Source organism: Anabrus simplex, chromosome 1 (assembly GCF_040414725.1).
Source record: "Anabrus simplex isolate iqAnaSimp1 chromosome 1, ASM4041472v1, whole genome shotgun sequence".
Lineage (NCBI taxonomy): Eukaryota > Metazoa > Arthropoda > Insecta > Orthoptera > Tettigoniidae > Anabrus > Anabrus simplex.
The window spans coordinates 740,829,945-740,845,674 of record NC_090265.1 but is presented as its reverse complement, the minus strand read 5'-3'; the positions used below and the strand labels follow the sequence as shown (position 1 = coordinate 740,845,674).

Below are 15,730 nucleotides of genomic sequence, written 5' to 3'. Positions count from 1 at the left end.
AATATACTCTAACCCTGGGTTTGTTAACTTAGGGTTAGTATTTTAACTCATTGTTATGAGTCCCTCATTTCACCAAGCTATTTTGGCAGGAGGGTTAACTAACACTGTATTAACCCTCCCCGGAAACAGCTGCCTACCGATCAAGGAGGCCGTGACTAAAAATCAAAGATTATGAACACACTCGTGCACGGTTCTTTTGTTTATTTTTTGCGCGGTATTTAGTTTTCTTCCACAGTTCTGTGGTATTCGTAGAGATTATTCTTTCGTGACCGTGATAGAACTGACTGCAGTGATTGAAAAATGGTAGAAGTTCAGAAGAGAAATAAGGGCACGAATTTTTCTGCTTTAGAAAAAACATTATTTATTGAATTAGCCAAGTACCAAGGCTTTGAAGAATGCAAGAAGACTGACGTGAAAAATTAAAAGAAAAGGAGGACACAAGGGAAAAAATAAAAGGGGAATTTAATAGTGTTGCCATTGTTACAGGCTATCTTGCAACCATATAATGAATTTTGAGGTTAGAATCACTGATTACTTGATAATTGACAGAAAAATAATCCTTGTAGTCTCCAACCACTACATGAAACGACCCTGTGGTATAAAACCCTAATGCAATGAATACCTTTAGTATAAGAGAGAGAGGTCTGCTTTGCTCGGTTGTGTATTCTAAACACTCGCGAATTTCATTGAAGACTTTACTGACCATGGTTTTTTTTACATTAATTGTTGCTCAGATAGATTCTGAAAGTCGTTCCTTCCTATTATAGGCCTATTTCTTTTAGGAACAACATTTAACATATATAAATAAAGCAACTCTACATCAAACACATGATTTACGGCAGCCATTTTGCTTTTAACCTCGAGTTAACAGTTTAACCCAGGTGAAATAAGAGGTTAACTTAACTCCAGCCTTAATCTAAAGTTAAAATTAACCCTCCTAGATGAAACAGAATGAATAGTCCAATTCAGAGTTAAATCTGTATACCTCAGGATTAAGGTTTAACACACGTTGATGAAAGCAGCCCAGAAGCTGTTATATTTCAACATCCGAAGTCTAGATCACCAGCAGTTTAAATAGTATACCAACTTCTGCCCCTCACTCAAGTCACAAAGAGAGAAAGAGATAAACTAAGAAATCTTACGTTCCACTGCTAGTGTATCAGGACCCACCCGCTGCAGAACCGGCTTCACAGCTGTGGCACACATCAGGAGATACGGCAGGAGAGTCTGCAGTACAGTGACAGTGTAGACGATCCGCTGGTCACTTTCGTAACCTCGTCTGCTTGCTGCAGCACTCGGCGAGTTCGGAGGAGTAGGCTAGGACACACAGCACAATGAGAGGTTAGTCTGGGAAGAGGAGACAAACATATAGACAAGTGTGAAACTGTAATTTTGCAAGATCCGTTTTTAATACTGAATACAGCATCAAGACTAGAGATCTGGCGAGATGGCCCTCAATGAGTGGTGATGCCCATCCTCCTGATGAAACCGAGAAGCAGAATCAAACTGAGTTTACAAACATAAAAGTTAAATGTATCCTCCTAATTGAATACAAAACATAAATACATCTTTTTTTTGGCTTTACGTCACACCGACACAGATATGTCTTATGGCGACGATGGGATAGGGAAGGCCTAGAAGTGGGAAGGAAGCGGCCGTCGCCTTTTGAGAAAATGGGAAAGCACGGAAAACCATCTTCAGGGCTGCCGACAGTGGGATTCGAACCCACTATCTCCCGGATGCGAGCTCACAACTACGTGACTCTAACCGCACGGCCAACTCGCCCGGTAAATCCATCATTAGATGGCGCAATAAAATTCAAACATGTTTCGACTTCTGTTATTTTTTATTTTATTTTTTTTTCTTAGGTTTAGCACATTTTTTGGATTCAATTATGTTTTATATTAATATTTTTTTACTGAATTTGTCTCAGCGAGTTATTTATTGCTCCATCTAGTGATGTCAATATTGTATATTGTTATTCTTTTTATTTTCATCTGTCTCTTTTGTTTTACATTTGTTCCTTCATTTTGTTCTTAGCACATTTTTAACTTGTATTATCTCGATTACTTTAACCCCCCTTTATTTCACTGAAGATGGCTCAAACGTATTGAAACATGTTTGAATTTTATTGCTCCATCTAATAATAGATTTATGTTTTGTACTGAATTAGGAGGATACATTTAACTTTTTCCTTTGTAAAGTGAAAACCGTCAATACGGAATGATTCTAATATCTTGTAATGGAAATGCCATCCAGACAGGCAAGAAAGCTAACCTCTATTGCAATCTCAAAGGTTGGCAAATTAGGGCAAGACTTACGATTTTTGAAAAAATGCTTGATCAATAACTCAACCCCCAAATTTTTAAAATTCACTAAGAAAACTCATAGGAACACAGAAAAGCTTGTGCGACTCAGCTTAAAACAGATAAAATTTGGATTAAAAACAAAATCCAATTTCTCCACATAAAAGAAATTCTTCTGAACCACAAACTATATGAAACTCATTTAGAAGTTTCCACTCTCCTTTGCCACCTCAAATGGACGTCCTTCCAATTACACGTCACTAACAAACTTAACCTTACTTTTAAACATGATACTGTATAGGCTTTTGGGCTTATGCCGTGTCAAGAAAATAAGGTGAAATTCTTTAAGTTTCACAGAGAACTGTGCTCTGCGTCTACAGAAGAAAATCTCGACTTTCCACGAGAAAGGCTTATTAAACACAGACGCCTTAAATTTAGACGTTATAATAGAAGTGGAAATGGTACGTTCATTTGCCACTAGATGGCACCCTGGATGTGGCACAGCGCTAGCGTTCAAAGCGAAAGCTGACCGAACCATCAGAATCAGTAAAAGAGGTTCACATAACATGTGTACGTAACATATGACATTGACACAAGCCTGGAACGAAAAATCTGGTGATGAGGAATGTATAAATTTGGAAAACACCGAGACAAAATAACAATAGTGAAGGGACAGGGAAGGGAACTACTTACATAAATTTTTAATGGCTGGCAACCAGGTATTACTTAATAGACAGCCAGTGTTTCTGTTGAAACTGTTAGGATTTCTACGTATTTCCACAGCTTCCCGTATAATCCTGGACCTGTGGTGTCCAGTGTGGGTAAGAGCTCGAGCGTCTTGGAACACGACATCATGACCCGACGATAGAGCGTGCTCAGCTATTGTTGATTTGTCTGGCTGGTTGAGATGAATATTACGTTCTGTTCCTTGATACGGGTACGAATGGACCGGCATGTTTGGCCGATGTATACCTTACTGCAAGTACAGGGAATTTCGTATACCCCAGGATGTAAACGTGGGGACAATTTGTCCTTAGTTTTACTCAGACTGGGAGCAATTTTAGTGGTGGTGCCAAACACTGTTTTTATATTGTGTTTGCAGAGGACCTTGGCAATTCGATCTGTGGTGTTGTGAATTTTAGGCAAGTAGGCAGTTCCCTTCACTTCTTCCTTTTGTGAGCTTTGCTTGGTTGTTTCTCTGGGATGCAGGACTATGAATCTGCAAATCGCTGTAACCATTACCCTTCAATGCGACTTACAGAGAGTCCATCTCCACCTGGATATTTGATGGCTCACAAATTCGTCTCACTCTTTTGGCAAGTGTCATGAGAATGCCTTGTTTTCATGCTGGATGGTGGTGAGAATCTGCATGAAGATAGTGGTTTGTGTGGGTAGGCTTACGATAGATGGTATCCTAGGGAGCCGTCCGATTTCTTTCTTGCTAGAACATCGAAGAAACGAAGGCATCCGTCGGACTCCATCTCCATAGTGAATTTTATTGAAGGATGTTGCTGATTTATGTGGTTTAGAAATAGATGAAGTTTCTCAGGACTTTCTGTCCAGACCACAAATGCATCATTACCACACCTCCACCATATCATAGGTTTGACAGGCGCCGAAGCAATAGCCTCCTTCTCAAAATGCTCCGTAAAGGAATTAGCCACTATGGGCAAAAGTGGACTTCCCATAGTCACTGCGTTCTTCTGTTTGTAAAAATTCCCACCCCACAAGTAATAGCTGGAAGTCATGCAGTGGTAAAATAGCTTAGTAATGTCCTCAGGAACAGGTGTTCAATGACAGGCATGACCGAGTGAATCAGCACTTTAATGAACAAGGACTCCACATCGAAACTCACCAAAAGTGCGTTAGGTTGAAGGGTTATGGTTGACAGTTTGTTGACGAAATACCAAGAGTCCATGACGTATGATTCAGTATGTCCTATGTGTGACTGAAACAATTTGCTTAGGTATTTAGCCAGAGCATACATAGGAGAACCTATCACACTAACAAGAGGTCTGAGGGGAACATCCTTTTTATGGAAATTAGGCAGTCCATATAATCTAGGTGGCACTGCATCCTCTGGGGACAGATGTTTAGCCTCCTCTTTTGGAATTGAAGATTGCCTGAAGAGCTTCACGGTGGTGTTGGACACACAAGTGGTGGGGTCATGGAAGCTCAGTCTGTAAACAGGCTCTGACAATATAGCCGAGATCTTATTCTTATACTCATCAGTGTCCATAACCACTCGGCTATAGCTGGGATCTTATTCTTATACTCGTCAGTGTCCATAACCACTCCGCTATATTATCAGAGCCTGTTTACAGACTGAGCTCACGTGACCCCACCGCTCGTGTGTCCAACACCACTGTGAAGCTCTTAAGGCAATCTTCAATTCCAAAAGAGGAGGTTAAACATCTGTCCCCGGGGGATGCAGTGCCACCTAGATTATATGGACTGCCTAAGAAACTGGAAACAACAGCCTTGACTAACTCCCGAGGACATGCAGCTCTTTCTCTGTATGAATGATGTACTGATGATGGCTTCCTCCCAGGTAAGATATTCCAGAGGTAATCTAGTCCCTCATTCAGATCTCCGAGTGGGGACTTCACAAGAGGGGGGTGATCGTCAGGAAGATGGATACTGACATTGTGCGAATCGGAGCGTGGAATGTTAGAAGTTCGAATCGTTGTGGTAGACTACACAATCTGAAAAGGGAGATGGATAGACTAAAGTTAGATGTAGTTGGTATAAGTGAAGTACGTCAGCAGGAAGAACAGGAATTTCGGTCAGGCGACTACCGAATTATCAACACAGAATCAAACAGGGGAAATGCAGGAGTTGGTTTAATAATGAATAAGAAAATAGGGCATCGGGTAAGCTACTATGACCAGCATAGTGAAAGAATTATTGTCATCAAGATAGACACCAAACCAATGTCCACCACAATAGTGCTGGTCTATATGCCTACTAGCTCACCCAATATGTAAAAGGTGACGAGAATCTAATTGTGATGGGAGACTGGAATGCAGTGGTAGGCCAAGGAAGAGAAGGTAATACAGTAGGAGAATTCGGATTGGGACAAAGGAATGAAAGAGGAAGTCGGCTGGTTGAATTCTGCACTGATCATAATTTAGTCCTTGCCAATACTTGGTTCAAACACCACAAACGACGGCTGTATACGTGGACGAGACCTGGAGGCACTGGAAGGTATCAAATAGACTTCATTATGATTAGGCAGAGATTCAGAAACCAGGTGATGGATTGCAAAATTTTCCCAGGAGCAGACGTGGACTCTGACCACAACTTGTTGGTCATGAAATGCCATCTGAAGTTGAAGAAATTGAAGAAAGGAAAGAATGCAAAAAGATGGGATCTAGACAAGTTGAAAGAAAAGAGTGTGAGGGATTGTTTCAAGGAACATGTTGCACAAGGACTAAATGAAAAGGCTGAAGAAAACACAATAGAGGAAGAGTGGATAGTCATGAAAAATGAAGTCAGTAGGGCTGCTGAAGAAATGTTAGGAAGGAAGAAAAGATCAACTAAGAATCAGTGGATAACTCAGGAGATTTTAGACCTGATTGATGAACGACGGAAATATAAGAATGCTAGAAATGAAGAGGTCAGATAAGAATACAGGCGATTAAAGAATCAAGTGGATAGAAAGTGCAAGGTAGCTAAGGAAGACTGGCTGAAGGAGAAGTGCACGGATGTCGAAGGTTGTATGGTCCTACGATAGGTAGATGCTGTATACAGGAAAATCAAGGAAACCTTTGGAGAAAGGAAATCTAGGTGTATGAATATTAAGAGCTCAGATGGAAAGCCACTTCTAGGGAAAGAAGATAAAGCAAAAAGATGGCAGGAACATATCCAACAGTTGCATCAAGGTAAAGATGTAGATAATTTGGTTCTGGAACAAGAAGAGGTTGTTGATGCTGATGAAATGGGAGACCAAATTTTTTACATACATACATATCTTTATTACCCACCCTAGTGTACACCATCGCACAGTGGGTCAAAATCGAAATCTAGGGGGACAAAATTATTTTTACGTTTTAATCGTGAATTTAGAGTGAAAGCAACGTATATAATTTATTTACTTCATAATAAACATCAGTTAAGACCTTTTTTAAGCTACATCTACGTCTACACATGCAAGAAATTGTCTTTGACTAGGAGTTGGATAGAGCCTAAACTACAATAAACTACAATAGATTGTACTCAGTTTACCTTTAATTTGGAAGACTGCAATTGTGGATAATTGCAGACAGCACTTCAGTCACTATCACTAATCACTCGATGACCCTGACCTTGATGACTCATCACGTGTGTCATCTGAAGCATCATCGTCATTCACTGCCGCATGCTGTTCATGATGGGCCGGTACATCTGGTTCTTTCAGGAGTCACTGGATAATGCTCTTCTCATTTTATGTAGAAGTGTGGTTTTATGAGAAATTACTGTGTCCGAAGATATCAGCAGCATAAGTAATATGTCCTCATTTGTATGTTTTCGTGAGGATTTCCTAGAATATCCAAATCTGTATTTTCTCAAAACTTTGTTACGTGTTTCTTGGGCTTCTTCTGACAATTGCCCGATAGGTATAGTACAAAAATCAATTATATCTGCACCATGAATTAATGCTTTATGCATAGTGACTGGCATATAATAACATGGATACAGATTTAGATACAATTTTGCTGTATCCTGGGTGTAGGTTTTGCAAGCGGGTGTATTTATAGGAAACTGACAAGAAAGAGCACACAAAATTGTAGAAAAACGTCTGATTACCTCTTCATTTATACCCGTGATTTTGGATGACAAGACTGGATCCTCAAAAAACGGCGAGCAGTGTTGCCATCATTCGAATTTCCGACGCCTTGGCTTGTCAACATGCAGACCCATTTCTGATCGAAATTTATTTTGTATTACTTTCTTTTTGTTTTCTATTTTTGTCTTATCTTCATCCCCTCTTGCTTACAATTTCTTAATTTCTATTTTGTAAGATGTATATAGCAGGCATTCGAACAAACGGATCCAACAATGGAGGGTAGATAATCCAAATTTATAGCTCTCTTCAGGACAAACTGTTTTTGTGAGTGTGTTATTCATTTCTCTGGGACCAGCACCACACACATAACACCTCTGTGCTGATGAACCTGTAATAGAATTGCAGACTTTTCCATCCAACATGGTCAGCAATAGAGTTTGATTAATATATATGTATTGATCATCAACTTCTATTTTAATTGGTTGGAGGGACGTTATTTCAGTTTCAACTAATTGAACCTCTCGCCTAGTCAATTCTACAGTCTCCTTTTCAAACAATAATTTAAGAGGTCTGCAAAATCGTGTCGAAGAAGGTCGTGGGTTCTGCCATAAAATTTTCTTTTCATTGTTGCTTTCTACATTTAAAGAATAGATTTGTAATGGAACAACTGAAACTACAAAAATATCATTGTCACTGCCATCATCATCTGTAAATTTCTGCTTATACTGACTATGTCCGCTTGAACCATCACACCCCCATTTTAATATAATATGAACTGTATCATTGCTAGAAATATACTGTTTCAAAACATCTTCTTGAACTACTGCCAGGCGCTCAATTGTATGGTCGACCAGTGATTGCAATGTTATTGTGGCTCATGTTTCTGTTATTGTTATTGATTCACTTGGTGGATAGCATTTCTGTTTTGTTTCTCTAATGATGTGGTAAGGTGGGAAAATATTACAGTTCCTATTTTTGCATTCAAGTCGCATATTCATATATTGGCTTTTGCTGCAATTGTTATCTACAAGGAATGATAGAGACTCTTCACCGGTAAGTGGTACAGGTTTTACAGCTGGTGATATATAGGGTTTTTTAATTTTAGTAGCTCTATGTGGAGACTTAAGAGTTTCTTTAACCATTTTTGCAGACATGTGCAATGATACTAGTGTGACATGAATAAGTTCTTGTTCTGAATGTGCAGAGAATAGCGGTTGAATTTTTCGTCTCTTTGTTTTTTCACTACTTTCATGAAAAAGCTTTCTAGGCCTTCCGACTTTCGATGCCGATGGAATAGGAGGATTTAAATTTTCTGTTAATTTAGAATCATACACAATTTTCGAAAATGTTATCTTCTCTTTTAACCACCAGAATATTTTGAAATGAATTTTGCTCTACTTCTATGAACCTGCTTCCACTGCCTGGTAAAATTATCAACAAAATCCTTTAAATCTCCTTGTAGACATTCAGTTATCTCTTCAGAACAAATGTCTATCCCTAATTTACTTTTGACAAAGTCACAAAGTTCCACTTTTGACACAATCTTCGAACCCAGTGCTTCAAACAGTTGTAAACGTGAGAGAACTGGTTGCGCGGCATCTTCTAAAACGTAAAATAACTAAGTAAGTTGCAAAAAGATGCAAAAATTCTTATAACAGGCGTAAACTACAAGACTTTATCTACATTTTAACATTAAGTAGACAGTGACGCAGAGTGACGCGACATACTAAAACTCTAAGTGAAAAAACAATTTTAAATATAATAGTTAAATATTACATGATGCAAATATAGCTAAAATTACGTAACAATTACGCCCATTAATAACTGAAACCCGTTACAAATGTAAAGATCATACCTTCAGCTGCATGTTCCACCTTAAAGCATCACACTAACCTCAAAGACAACCAAACCACAGTCACTTACATTCACTCTCCAATTCAGACTGTGAGATACGCACGCACAGCGCAGGAGGTAAGATAATATTCCACCTAGAACAGTGGTGACAGATTTACACTAAGATGCGTTTATATCCCAGAATAGTGCGCGGCAATTATATGAGAATGCTGTAGAAGTAACAAATTTTGATTTTTTAATTATAAAAAAAAAAATTTTGTCCTCCTAGATTTCGATTTTGACCCACTGTGCATCAGCTTACAGGTAATAAAGACAGAGCGAAACACAGAACAAACAAAGAATAGGCACTACATCTCTCCTAAAACTACTTAATTAAATTATCTACCTCTACATCTACTCAGTGTCCTCCCATACGTACACAAATAGCCAGCATACGTGCAGGAAGCACCACACTACAAACTACCCTATTCCCCTACTCCTACCTACCACCTAAAAAAAAAAATTTAGTAGACTGGTCGCTGAGTCAGCCCTGGTATGGAATACATGCCCACCAACCTGTTGATCGCAGCCACCAGCCTCGCCACGTAAGAACTGATCTCATATCTCATCTACACTTGCTGACAACGTATTCCTTCCCTATCATGTGTGACAAGCTATCTTGGCGGAAACCAGACCCAACACATGGCCTGCCACACACTTCCGCTATGTATGTCACACCTACTCCGTTCATTGTCAGCTCTCTATCTTCCCTCTCCTTTTTCTTCCCGTGCAGACATGCTCAAGCCTAACTTCTTTGGGGTGAGTCAAGTCTGAACCCCTCTGTCTTCCCTTGATACGTCACGTTCTCCTCTCTCACACTATTCTCGCCCACTACATCTCACCTTATTAAACTTAAGACTTAAACATCAACAAACAACCATTTCACATCCTTCATCATCGCACTTAAAACAATTTAACTTCTTTTTTTCACATCTTACTTACACACAAACAAACAGTTTCCATTCCAAGTCCATTAGTTCACTCAATCTTCTCAATCTACAGCACCATACTTACATCAAACTGTTAGACTTATCCCATTTCTTCCATCCTATTAAACTTAGTACATAAACATCAACAATCCATCAATTTTACACCCCTCATCAAGGCATCTACACCATTTAACCTTTTTTTTTTTTCATATGACCTACTTTCATAATTTCCATACTGCCAACATTTTCTCCTTAACTACAGTCCCACTTAATCTATCTCAATTCTATTACATACACCTTCTTTATACTCCCTCCTCACACAAATACACTTAAACAATCCATTTGTTTTTCCACTCCTCATTTACACACAAACAGACAGTACTCCATTCCAAGTCCATTAGTTCACTCAGTCATCTCACTATTTTTTTTTTTTTTTTTTTTTTTTTTTTTTTTTTAAAGCTTCCACCTAAGCTTCATTTCAACTATCCATGATAAACTTAAACTATATACCAGCTTCTTAAATTTACACTACCCTCAAGCCTACTCAACCTCCCCTTTTCTCAACTCTTACCTAATTTTCTCAGGCTTTCCCTTGTTACCAATTCTTCTTATAAACACATGAATAGCTCATTGTTGAAAGGCACTATGTCCAATTTTTAAAGTTTTGAGATAAACACAAAAAACTATTTTTCCGCTCTTGTATTGTAATATGAGACATAATTGTTTGTACATTGTAAAGTGCACACACATGCCGTTATAATAAAGTAAAAATTGTATTGTTCCGTATGCTACTAACACTTTTACAGACAAAATACGTAACTGGACTTAGTTCCTTTCAACATGGAACGAACAGAACCTGTAAACGAGCAATAACTTTTTTGTTCTTGGTGTATTTCCTTTATTTCTAAATGAATATATGTATATGCAAACATGAAAATAAAAGGTAACTTAAATGGAATAACTGTTACTTTCTTCAAACAATACACGGAATTGTTTATTATTCGGTTATGCGGTATGTTTAAATAAACCCATTATTAATAAAACAGCTGCACTGTAGTCACAGATATTGAGGAACAAAAGCATATTAGCAAAACAAGTAATACTGTTAGAAAAAGACAGGTAAACCTTTTTCACTGACACGGCCATTCTAGTAATTCATCAAAGAATGCTTTACTCGCCTCAGAAGTCGTTACATAACGATGAACCTTCTTGAGATCATCCTTTTTTGCTGTTTTGATTGGTAATCGTCCTTTCTCATAGGCCTTCATCAACTGATTCATAAGAGGACCATTTCTTGGCCCAGGCTGAGACAAATGGAATGTGTGATGGGCTATACTCCCAATGAAGGGACGAGCAATCACTCTGCCAGGATGATCTGCAGAATACTGGAACTCGGAAAACGATGCAGGAGCAAACACCACCTTCGCACTTCTAGGAACGTCCTTCCCTGTTGATTCATCACTTAGAGTTGTTTTCCTATAATGCTTAGGCCACCACGCATCCGCATCAATGATGTCAGTTCCTTCGACCATTTTTATCGTAACATGACCATTTTTATCGTAACATCCTTTTTTGCATTAGCTATTATTGTACAGTATTCTTTTGGAGTGTAGATTCTGTCGCAGCGCTTAATTTGTTTCTTGAAAACACCAAAATCCCTATTGCAAGGCAGGAAGGAATGACCTCTAATAGGGAAGCGGTGAATAATTTCCTCAAATCGTTTATCTTCGACCATGCCCATGCAGAAACGAATAAATGAATGATTCCTATTTTGGCCTAGACACGCATCCGAGTACAAGTGAAGTTTCTTCGTGCCTAGTTTAATCTCGTTGGTTAGTCCAATATGAATGTGCACACTGCATTGGCCCCTTTCTTGGCCTGCCCCTCATGATACATGTATACTTAGGAACTATTGTCTTGAAGGTTGTGTATTGTAAATACATGTACCCATAGCTGCCTTAGGTAGAATATTTCCTGACAGGTATATGAGGTACAGGTAAATTTTGAATGTAGTCAAAGGCAACACAGGCTGTATTATCAGACTGGCATGATTTCATAGAAGAATAAAATTTGTGACTTCTGTGTTTGTGAATATTTAGCTCACTTGCTGCTGCTAATTTAACATTTTGTGATAAGTGCAGCGAATTCATTTTGACTTGAAGTTCTTCGCAGATACTGCACATATCTATTTGGGGTTTACCGAATCTGTAGCCAAAGTTCTTATTGAAATAATCAACATAAAATGTACATTTTACTTCAAGATTAGGATGTTCCTCACAAAATAAATCATGCATTTTTTTAAGGTTCAGCCTTGCATCCCAATAGTTTCCTTCATTACCCCCATAATGAGAAGTTTTGACTGGAAACTTGAGAATGTGGTCCCGAATTTCAGTGCAGATTTCACGTGATATAGCACTGTTCTTCTTATTGAATCCCCTCTTGTCCACTGGGCTTTCGCCTTTCGCCAACAGCTTAGCAATCCTGAATACACGCTTCTGTGTTACTCCGTGCAAACTAATGAATGCATTCCTACAGACCTGCAGACGCTCCTGATTTCTAAGAACAAAATATGTATATGGTGATTCACGTTCCACTTTTGATCGTTCTCAGTCTTGATTAACAGCCCTAGGTCTTCGTCGTTTAATGGGATGCCATTCAATCAGTCCCTGTAAGTGGATATCCTGTTCATTTTTTGTTTCATAATTGTATAAGGAATGTTGTAGTTGCGTGCAAACACAAGTTGGCAGAACAAGTTGGTTCAAAATAACTAGTGGGCTGAGACAGGGAAGTGTTCTATCACCAATCCTGTTTACAATAGTAATGGATGACATCATGAGAACAGCAAAAGCAGCATATGGAGGAAGAGAAATGAACATGATGTTATTTGCAGATGATATTGTGATTTGGGGAGAAGAGGACAGGAAGGTTCAAGAACAGTTGAATGTGGTGAATGGGAAGATTGAAGAATGTGGATTGAAAATAAGTGTAGAAAAGAGTAAAACTCTTGTTATGACTAGAGGGGAGAAAGAAGGGAAAGGTCAGATTAGACTTGCAGACAAGCCCCTGGAAGTAGTGGAAACGTTTAAATACCTGGGGAGTGAATTAATGGAGAATGCTCGACTGGATGCTGAGATTAGTAAAAGGATTCAAGCTGGAAGTTGTTTCTATCATAGTGTAAGAAATGTGTTATGGGACAAAGATGTGCCAATGGAAGCAAAGGATACTATGTACAAGATGTATTACGTACCCATAACAACTTACGGAGCAGAAACTTGGACAATGACAAAGAAGGATGAGAGTTGAATACAGGCAGCCGAAATGAAATTCTTGAGGAGTATGATACAGAAGAGTAGATGAGACAAAATAAGGAATGAGAAAATCCGGGAAGAAATTGGAGTGGAAAAAATGAATGTAGAATAGAGAAGAGCTGACTAAGATGGTTTGGGCACATAAAGCGAATGAGCGACGAAAGAATGCCAAAAAAGGTGATGGAAATGCAAATCCAAGGAAGGAGAGGCCGTGGACGACCACGATTGAGATGGAAGGATACCATCCAACGCAGCATTATAGAAAGAAACCTGGACTGGGACACAGTGTTGGAGGAGGAGTGGTGGAAAGACCGAAGAAAGTGGAGAGGAACCATATTTGCCCCTACCCGGCTACAGCTGGATAAAGGGAAATGATGATGATGATGATGATGATGATGATGATGATGAATCGTAAAAAGCATTAAATATCTGCAGCCCCTCTTCTTCTTGCAATATATTGAAGCAGTGACACTTGCACCTAAAACAAACAAGTTACCTAGGTAAATTCTTTGTCTGACATCCATTAAGTAATCATAACTTCAGTATCAATAATCGTTCGAATCCCTTTTATGGAAGTGAAATGGTTGAACAGATTCTATCTAGGTAAAAATTATAATTTCCACCATACCTGCAGGAAGGTCCAATACTTTTCTAAGGAACTGCCTTTCCTACATAGCTTGTATATGCAGTACCCTTTACCCTTGATCACTTTACTTTATTCCTGGAATAATTTTCTTCGTTGCGTTTACGTTTCTTTCCTGCCATAACTTCGTTGTCCATGATGAAAATATCTTCAAGAACACAGAAGAAGAAGAGTAATAATATGCAAAGCACAACAACCATGTAGGATATATTGTCAGTGACAACACTCAACATCTATGTAAACAAATGAAACAAGCGCGCCAATCTTGACATCCGGGACACAGCAGCACTCTCTGCATAGGTTGGTTGGTGCTGGTAGACATTCCGTGTTGAAACGCACTAACTGCAGGACTAAGTTCCTTTCAACACGGAATAACTAACCTGACGGCTATGGTAATGGCACAAGCGCTGCCAGGAAATGGTTCCTTTCAACACCAAAACATGCATCTTGCTTCTCAGAACGCAAAATCGCTGTAAAATGAATTTGTCAAAAATGTGGACTTAGTGCCTTTCAACAACGAACGATCCACATCTACTCTCATATTCCTCAAGTCATTAATCTATCACCTCCTCCCATCCCACTACTTCTCTATCTACTTCCCAACAACTTGCCCCAGGCAGATCACCTTTCCACAGGGCAAGGTGCTCCTCCCCCTTTCCCCTAACACTACAGCCTCCTCTTCTGATATCATGGTTACCATCAGGGGTGTCTCTTCCCGCATCGCGCTCACTTGTTTCTCTCCCTGGTCGCCTTCTGCATGACGTCATGTGATATGAGACAGCGCTCACCCGTCCTGTTGACACTATTACCACTACAGTCTAAAATGGTCATAACTTCTGAACCATTCAAGCAAATAATGTCCTGACAAGGTTATTGTAATCCTTATAAAATACTGGAGGAGGCCAAATAATTTATTTTGATGAGGAACTCGAAGATAATATCGAAATACTTATTTAATTTTAAGGAGGTATATTTTTTACCTCGGCCTATAGCATAAAATCGCTTCTAGAGGGCAGTTGGTTGGAAATAGGTATGTGCCATCGCGGACTTTTTTGTAGAGGTTTCTATGCTCTACATTTTGTACGCTTACACTTGGGGTCTATCGTTGATGGTTCACGCAGCGTAAGCCAAGAAAGCAAGTGACTTACCGAACAACCAAAATTTTTGTCTCTTTCTACGTATTTACTGTATATCGGATCATGGATACATAATAATTTTATAGTGGTTCATTACGTGAACAGTGTTCGTGTTGTCAGTATCTGAAGTAGAACCACTGTACTGATTAAAATGCAGTCAACATATTATGGAAACGTGTGTGGCGCTATAAATTGTCGGTACGTAAAAGAACTCCCGTGGGACGAAATTACGGCACCTCAAGTCTCGGAAAACTGTAAATGCTGTTAGTGAGACGTAACACAAATAACTTTATTATTATTTTGCATATTATAAAGAGAGTAACGACAACAACTATCATAGCCAGTTAGTTTGCTACGGTGATGGCATAACAATACTTCGTCAGCAATGCTTGGTTGTTGAAACACTTTGTAATAAACTCTTGAATATCTCCATTATTACAGCTCGTACGGCAAAAACGTGTCAGATATGAATGACTGAATGAAAATCATATTTTGTATAATTATTGTTGTGTGCTAATAGCCGGGCTGAGTAGCAACTCAAATGGCAGAGCGCTGGCCTTCTTAGCCCAACTTGGCAGGTTCGATCCTGTCTCAGTCCGGTGGTGAAGGTGCTCAAATACATAGTTAGTGGGACATAAAATCCAATAACATTGACATTATTATGAGCTAATAACTTATATTTCTGAATATATTTCGAAGCTCGTGAAATAATACAGTATCCGTGATCCGATATACAGTAAATACGAA

The 15,730-nt window shown here is 39.0% G+C and overlaps 1 protein-coding gene across 1 annotated transcript in view; it reads right to left on the bottom strand.

Moving 5' to 3' along the window:
- The window catches only part of LOC136857459 (RAB11-binding protein RELCH homolog), a 398,727-nt gene that overhangs the window by 193,851 nt on the left and 189,146 nt on the right, over nt 1–15,730 (bottom strand). The window contains exon 11 of the mRNA XM_067136130.2: nt 1,143–1,317. Within this exon, the coding sequence (XP_066992231.2) occupies nt 1,143–1,317 (175 nt within the window). The remainder of the gene's footprint in view (nt 1–1,142; nt 1,318–15,730) is intronic.